This window comes from Terrapene carolina, unplaced genomic scaffold, assembly GCF_002925995.2.
Source record: "Terrapene carolina triunguis isolate 2854851 unplaced genomic scaffold, T_m_triunguis-2.0 Scaffold62, whole genome shotgun sequence".
Taxonomy (NCBI): domain Eukaryota; kingdom Metazoa; phylum Chordata; order Testudines; family Emydidae; genus Terrapene; species Terrapene triunguis.
This window is the reverse complement of record NW_020664413.1, coordinates 29,541,085-29,549,826: the sequence shown is the minus strand read 5'-3', so window position 1 is coordinate 29,549,826 and position 8,742 is coordinate 29,541,085. Positions and strand designations below refer to the sequence as shown.

General features: G+C 39.3%; 1 protein-coding gene across 7 annotated transcripts in view; it reads right to left on the bottom strand.

Moving 5' to 3' along the window:
• Window positions 1-6,123: 6,123 nt before the first annotated feature.
• The window catches only part of PKP4 (plakophilin 4), a 194,168-nt gene continuing 191,549 nt past the window's right edge, over window positions 6,124-8,742 (bottom strand). For all 7 annotated transcript variants that reach the window (XM_024219089.2, XM_024219078.2, XM_024219096.2 and 4 more), the window contains 2 exons: window positions 7,922-7,995; window positions 6,124-7,100 (listed from right to left, as the gene is read on the bottom strand). In XM_024219089.2, the coding sequence (XP_024074857.1) occupies window positions 6,852-7,100; window positions 7,922-7,995 (323 nt within the window). In that variant the 3' untranslated portion in view covers window positions 6,124-6,851. The remainder of the gene's footprint in view (window positions 7,101-7,921; window positions 7,996-8,742) is intronic.

Here is an 8,742-nt window from a genome sequence, read left to right as displayed (position 1 = left end):
TTTAAGTCCCACTGTTTTCTTGAAGCATAAATGATTACCCAGTGTTGAGTAAAAGCTTTAAATAACAACCTGAATGTAAGAAAAAAAATTAACCGAAGAACTGTACTTAGACTGGAAGTGAATTTGTTCCGTAATAAGCTTCTAAAATTCAGGTTTTAGTGAAAAGCAGACCATTGTTTTAGATGTACAATTTATGTGAAATCCATTAACAAATCACTTCAGGGACTGGTGGGAGATGGAAATAATTTAGAATAAAACATTTCCATGATCACTAGCTGAGAATGGCAAGGTTCAAATTAAGAACAGTTAATATCACATAGGAATGCAATTCTTTTTTGTGAATTCTAGCCCCAAAGCTTAGCTTTGTGTGATTATGCTTAATAATAATACAACCTCATTTGTTACAAACAAAAAAACCAAACACAAAATCCCTCAAATGGATGCTTCATTGTTTGTTTTAAACACACACTAGGCAATCTGGTGTAGAAAACATAGCGCTTAGCTGACTGGCTAAGTTCATCCTGACTTTAATGAATCCAAACATTGCTATGATGATGATTATATCATATTACATTCCGAGTGCCATAATGTGGTGTTCATAACATGATGGGTGTTGACACAGAGCAAATACAGATGAGATGCTCAGTACCACAAACAGTTGAGCCACCACTAATTAACTAGAAATGATTTAATATAAAGTGGAAAATCCTGCAGTTTTGCACTGGCAGTGCTGGGGAAGTTGCAGAAAGATTCTTCCCAAGTGTGTTTATGTAGGAGTTGGGAAGAATAGGGATAGCTCAGTGGGTTGAGCATTGGCCTGCTAAACCCAGGGTTTTGAGTTCAATCTTGAGGGGGCCATTTAGGGAACTGGGGTAAAAATCTGTCTGGGGATTGGCCCTGAGCAGGGGATTAGACTAGATGACCTCTTAAGGTCCCTTCCACCCCTAATATTCTATGAATATGCACCTAGACCTCCCGTGAAGGTCAACTAAGTTGTCTGGTGGTTTCACATAACCCCAAGGAGGGAAGGTCTTCCAGTGTCTGTGTCCCCACACTCCCAGACCACATGTCTGGGAAACAATTATGATATAACAAATGGAGGTTGACCAGTGATTTTGCAAAGGTGCAAATACATTTTAAATCCTATTTTAAATGGCCTTGGTAACAAATAGGGGACAAGAGAAATAGAAGTACAAAAGCAGAACAGTTTGAATAGATGATTCTTGTACCGTTTGGCAAGAGATAGCAGCAGCTTTTTAACAGGGTTATGAACATTTCACCAGGAAGCACAGCAAACAAAAATCAGACTTTTAGATATGAAAATGTATAACTAACCATACAGCAGAAACCTCAGTGAAACAGAGATATTGTACACTCATCAAAAGAACTGAGAACTCCCAATAATTAAACTTTTGTATAAGACTTTATTCTCTCCAGGCAGCTGCTTGATTGGTGCACATGAACTCCACAAAAGAAAAAAAATCTTTTCAATGTTCTGCAAACAGCAACAACTTTGTGGTGTACGTTGAAATAGGCATCATGAAATTTTATATATCAGCCAGGGGGAGAGGAGTTATTTCTAAAATTGCAGCACTGTCCAAGAGTTGGAAACTAATTAAGTATTGGAGTACTTTTCCAGCTCTACCAGCAGCTTACAAGACTCTGCAAAAAAGGTGTAGTGTCCTGTAACATCTGATAGCATCTTAAAATTCACTCAAGTTTTTTCCTCTGCACCAAGCTGTCAGTTCTCCTGTAATATCTTTCTATTGCTCTTCTGAATGGCTGTTCACAGGTGCTTCTCCCATGTAGCCGTAATGTAGTTAAACATGTTTTGAGTCCTAATCTGTTAGTTCTTTTTTATTTTTTAAATAGTGTGTGACAAAATGACTTACAACATGAGGCTTGTAAATAAATAAAAAGATTTTGTTCTGCTTTCCCTCTAATTCAGTTAGCAGATTGAATAGCACGCACGCTCGTTAAATTCTTCCAGATCCCACTCTTTCAGATTAACATGCTTCAGACTAATGACTGAAATCCATCTTCCTGTTGTCTCTCTCTGTAGGATAATAATACCATAAAGAAATATGAACTTCATGCTGCTCGGTCCCCACACTTATCAGTTCTGTTGATGGCTCCTAATGCCAGTGTGTTGATCACTGAATCATAGAAGTGTAGGACTGTAAGGGACTTAAATTGGTCATCTAGTCCAGTCCCCTGCACTCAAGGCAGGACTACTTAATAACTAGACCATTCTTGACAGGTGTTTGCCTGACCTGTTCTTTAATACGCTTCAATGAAGGAGATTCCACAACCTCCCCAGACAATTTATTCCAATGCTTAACTACTCTGACAGTTAGGAAGTTTTTCCTAATCTCCAACCTAAATCTCCCTTGCTTCAATTTAAGCCCATTGCTTCTTGTTCTATCCTCAGAGTTTAACGAGAACAATTTTTCACCCTCATCCTTGTAACAACCTTTTATGTACTTGAAAACTGTTATCAGGTACGCCCTCAGTCGTCTCTTCTCCAGACTAAACAAACCCATTTTTTTCAATCTTTCCTTATAGGTACATTTTCTAGACTTTTAATCATTTTTGTTGCTCTTCTCTGGACTTTCTCCAGCTTGTACACATCTTTCCTGAAATAGGGCACCCAGAACCTGACACAGTTCTCCTGCTGAGGCCTTGTCAGTGCCAAGTGGAAGAATTACTTCTCATGTTTTGCTTACAATACTCCTGCCTATACATCCCAGAATGATGTTTGCTTTTTTTGCAACAGTGTTACACATAGAAATGTAGGGCTGGAAGGGATCTGATGTCATCTAGTCCACCCTCCCTTGCTGAGGCATGATTAAATATACCTAGACCATCCCTGACAGATGGCTGTCTAACCTCTTCTTAAAATCCTTCAAAGACAGGGACTCTACAGCCTCCTTAGGTAACCTATGCCTAGGCCACATTTACTGCAGTCCTGTCCTATATAAGTGGTGATTATTTTCTTACCAATGGTGGTTGATTATTTTAAGTAGGTAGAACTCAAGTTCCTCACGAGATTCTAATAGTTGTAAGGAAGGTGACATTGTGAGTGGAAAGTATTTGACAATGTTCATAATTTTGAATTCTTAAATGCAGTAATTTCTATCCAGTTCCAAAGACTAAGAGAGGAACAAGAGGTAGGTCAGTGGAGAAGTAGAAGACATTGAACCCCTCATCTGAAAGAAGAAAGCCTAATATACAGCACTATAAATTATTGATTCTAGATGAAAACATTATAAGCCTGACATTCATTGCTATGTAATATTTATAAGCTGAGAACATTCCTACTCCCACTTCCTTTTAGAAAGAATGTTTGGGAGGAGGGAATATTTCTACTTGTACCTTGGGCAGCCTCATTTGCTCTCAACATCAGACACCAACTTTATGCCCACACAGCACAAAGATTCCACTCTACTTTGAACTCTTCTTTTCTATCCAGACTCACATCTCAGACATTTCCAGATGTCCTGCAGTTATTTCAAATTCCCCACACCAAAAACGTGTCTTTTCCTCACCACTTGTTGATAACTGCACTAATTTATCCAGGACCACAACTCAATTTAATTTTTTATTTTTCTTTCATTCATTGCTCACATCCAAACTCGTTCCCAAGTGTTTTTGCTTCATCCCCATAACAGTTCTAGAACCCATTAGTCTCTTAAAATCATGGTCCTAAATTTTCAAACCTGACTAGATTTTACATAGTTCCCTGCATAATCTCTGACATGGGTTGGGGCAACACCCAAGAAAGGCCCCAGGTACCTCTGTAGTGCAGACAAATCCTAAGTTTGAAACAGCTCCTATCTAAGTGGAAGAAAAGCATTCTTCCTCTCTTTTTCGAAATCTATCCTTAAAATTCATGTTTTGTCTAGCCTTCCATGGACACTTATTTATATGTAACTATCCCAATCAGACTAACACCTTAGGGTAGGCATGGACACTTTGTAAAACCGTATGCACAACTGTCACCTTATGTCCCTTAAATTTGGCTCTTGTCCATAATAAGTGTTTCCTCTGCAGACAGGACGACAGACCTGAAAACAGTATCTTTTGTGGCCTTTTTAGTAAGAATCTCAAAATGGGACCCTCAGTAATACCTCTAACTATCCTTTGAATTGCCCCCTGCTTACTTATTCCACAAAAGTTATTTCCACATATGAATCCTCCAAGAGAGATGTGTATGTCTCTTACTAAGTCTCCATTGCATATCTTCTAAATCCATTCAGGATTATATTTGCTGCTTTGAATAAAGTTTTGACTCTTGTTTTTCTTGTACCACGTTTACAATTTAATGCTGTGAAAGGTGTATACAAAAATGATAGTTTCCCAGCTTCTTGGTGGCATTTAATTTCAAAATTTGCATCCCCTTTCCCAAGGCCATCTGCTTTTTGTTCTAGTTAAGTATGCCTTTTCCATTTTTATTGTCCTCCCTGGAGATGTCAACCTGAATGCACAATTGTGAGCTTGATTCTCTTCAAAGGAATTCAGCTCATAATTGTGCACCTGACATTTTGAAACCAGGCTGAAAGTCTAACTGGATCACAAAAATCAGTGTGCCAAAAAGGAACAATCTAGACATAATGATATCTGTGCTACGTCACAGAAGAACCAGGCCTGGAGGGATTTCCTTGGTCTCTTGCTTCTGAACTCAGTCTCAGCAAAGAGGCAGAGTCACTTCAGCACACTACCGCTCAGTACTCAAGTGACTTCCTCCATAGTCTTTCTTGGAGCACCACCACAACTGGATTCTGAGAAGAGAACACCATGGACTGTAACCATCTGCAGAGGAAACATCTAGCTTCAGGAAGCAAAATTGTAAACTAAATCATAAAGTCTCCCCTCAACAAGCAAATGATAAAATCCAAGCTAAAAAGATACAGACTGTAGGGGGTGGGAGATCTTGAAATACCTTGCTAATACTTCCTAATAAAAGTATTTGCCACCTTTTAAGTTCTTTTATTATGTAGCTTTAGGCTCTTAACACAGTATAGCACTATGAGGTATTATTATTTTATTAGATATTTGTACAGAGCCCATCACCACACATTTAGCTGTTTACAGTCAATTTTTTAAACAGACAATACACACAAACATATGCGTAACCCATAGGGGTGGCTCAGTGGAATTACCACTTTTTGGGCTATATTCTCTGCACCCAAGAGCTGTAAATTGCTATGATGACAGTTAATTAACAGCCTGCTAAATGATCTGTTCAGAGGTGGCTCCTAATTTATTCCATTTTTAGTCTATTGTTATTAAGACATTCTGCATTAAAAATAGATCTTTTTGGAAACAGAAGGCACCGTCTGCAGACCTGGGGGGCAAATTGTGCCCATGATTATACCTATGCAACCATACGGTAACCTGTGTGGGGGATGGGTTGCAGAGCTGTCAGAGTTTGGCCTATAACTTATTAATTTTGTTGGGAATTTTTCATTCACTAACACAGAGGCAGCAGTGTTCTAGCAGACAGAGTCAGGAGAACTGGATTCTATCTGCTCACTTGCTGTGTGACCTTAAGCAATTCAGTTCACCTTTCTCTGCCTCAATTACCCCAACAGTGAAATGGGGATACTTGCAAAGCACTTTGAGCTCTATAAAGAAAGTGAAACAATGGCAAATGAATATTGTAATAAATACATATAAGAAGGTTAGTAGCATCAATAGCATGGGACAAATGCATGATTTATGACTGTTTTTTACACAAGAATTCTAATGGAGCAAGTGGAATATAGGCCAGATGGTCAGGTTGCTGGATGAAATTTCTGTGAAGTAAAAAGAAGGGGCTTAAATCTATTCCAACTTTTTTTCTGGCAGAAACACGATAAAACTGTGAAATATCCTGGATTCATCAAACAGAGAAAGTAAAAACACTAGGCTAGAGGAAAAAACAAGGGAGGCAAGTGCATAATTTCATGCTTTGGTATACCAGCTTGACAAATAATAAATGTATGAACTATAGAAAACTGGGAAAATGGCCAAAATGGTGTGAGATATTTAAACTTCTTACAACATGCAATTAGAATTCACATTTGTTGTATTTGTTTTTGTATATTACACACACAAAATAAAAAATGAGCAGGAAACAACTTTCCATGGATGAGACTTCCACATTTATTTTTCTTGAAAATGGCAGTGAAGTATCCTATGAAAGAGGCAGGGAATGAGAAAAGTGTAGATATACGTGACTGTACTTTGTGCTTCAAAATTACACTATTCATTTCAAAAACAAAAATGATATATTTTTAAATTTATAACAGTTCCTTGTATTTTCTTTTTTTGTTTAAAGATGTCAGCTTTCCAAATCTGTTTTCAAATGACACACTGCATAACAAATGATGGCACTTTTAACCAATGTGGCGTTTCCATATTTACACCAATGAAAGAAATTTACAAGACGTAATAGCATACAATCTCGACATTTAGTAATAGCAATAAAACAAGAAGGGCATCCATTTTATTTTTCTGTACAAACTATCATAACAAGACTTTTATTCACATTTTAAAAATCAGCTTTAATTTTATCTGACCTACACATTTTCCAAATTCATTTTACTCAATTCTCAAACCTTTCATCACATCGCCCACACCTTCACCAGACTACAGGAACTACAATTAGATCTAACGTCTAAACAGAGCAAGAAGTTCTCCCTTCCAATTTCTCTCTCACCTTCCTGATAAGTCCTTGAAAAAAGCTCCTCCTTGTTCCTCCTTTTACTTCACTTTCACATTTCACCATCCAAACAGCAAACAGGCCATTCCATTTCTTCCCAAGCAAGATTAGAAGCTATAGCATTCCTCTGTGTAACTTTCTGATGCTACACCCAAGAATCAGGTGACCCTGGGTATTGTTCTGCTCTGTAAGAGGGCCGTCTGGTGGAATAGAAGTCTACATAATTTGTGGTTGATTTCAGTCCATATTGTGTCATGTAATCTGTAGTAGCTGGAAAATGAACTCGATCATCAAAATAGGGGTCTTCATAGCTATGTGGGGACTGCAAATATAATCTGTATGCATCATAGTTCTTTCTGTTGGAGTCATCTTGACTGTAGTACAACTGCTGATGCTGTTGACAAAATGGACAAATAAAAAATTAATTTTTAAAAATTAGATTTTAAGGGAAAAATATTTGAGTTTCTTTTTCTACCTTTGGGTGAGTTTTCAGAGTTGTGTGTATAATAGGCTTTATTGCATAGATGTAGCTATATATTATCCATTCACGCAATGGAGTGGTGCGGTGACGTCTTTGCATACTGATCTCTAAAATGTTACTCTTTTAAGTCACCATGATTTTTCAGACCCATAATTCTCAGTGGGTGCAGCTCCACCAATTGGGCCAGTATCCCACAGAAGACTTTTATTTTTTTTATTTTTTTTTAAAACAAGTGTGAAGTCTAACCAAAGGTTAGATGAAATAGTGGAAAAAATTCTTCACCCCCCCCATCTACTCTACACCCTCCACAAGTGCAACTACACCCACATGGAATCACAGGTCTGGGGGGAAAAGAAGTAGACACAGCCATATTTACTATCAAACATTCAGATAACAAAAGTATCTTTAGACTGCATGGATTATGACTCTCCCTTCAGAAACTACAAAAAAGGCAAGTCAGGAAATGGGTCTCACAAACCAGCCACAACAAGAATAGATGAATAATTAAAGTCAAGTGATTAAAAAAAGGAAATACAGAGGCAATAAACTGGTAAGTTATTTCCAGATACAATAACACTCTCTAAAAAACTATTTATTAGAAGTGCTTTCTGTGAAGCATATGTATAACATGCAATGGTATACTCTCCCTTTAGTTCTACTAAAACAAACAATACTATCATTATATGTTGAGCCTTGGTATCAGTATTCTTTTAAAATGAGATTTCAAAAATTACCTGTAGCCGTCTATTTTGTTCTCTTGCTGGTGAGGAATAGGAACTGATGTAAATCGGTGAAGGTTTGCTGGACCCTGTAAGAAAATATAGTATTTTATCATTTAATGTCCATCAACATCTTTAGTTTTTACAGTGCCTATAACAAATGAAAGTGGCACTTGTCTATTTAGAAACGTTCACATCCTGCTAGTCCCTCACTGTGTTGAAATCAGTGGAACTGTTTTATAAGGGCCTGTGTGGCGGGGCCAGACTACCCCGCCTTAACCCGGAAGGAGTTAAGCCCCAGGGACTGGCAGTGGAAGTCCCGCCTCCTCGGGCAGACTGGGCATGCTCCAACTGCTACAGGAGTATAAAGGGAGGGAGACCAGCTCATTCTGGGTGGGAGCCTGTAGGAGAAGGACCTGCTGGGGGAGCGCCTGCGGCAGACCAGCCACAGCCGCTGACTGCACCGGGAAGAGACGCTGTCCACGGCCCGCCTGCGCCCCGGCGATTGGAGGAGACCCAGGAGACGACCGAATCCGACGAGTACCAAGGACCCGATGACTCCTGGGAGACCCCAACGGACAGCCTGGTAGGAAGTGACCCTGGGAGGGTGACAGAGTGGTACCTTCCCCCCCCCCCGGGGAAACTCAGCGTGTTTTGGTTGGAACCCCCCGCTGAGTTGGTGGCAACCCACTATGCTACTGTTATGGTCCTGGGTTGGGGCCCCCCTACTGGGGCTGTTGCACCCCAATGATAAAGACTCTGGCTGCTAGGCCATGCTACCCTCCACCCGAGGGTTGCTTCCTGGACTCTGGCCGGTAGGCCCCACTGCCCTGTAG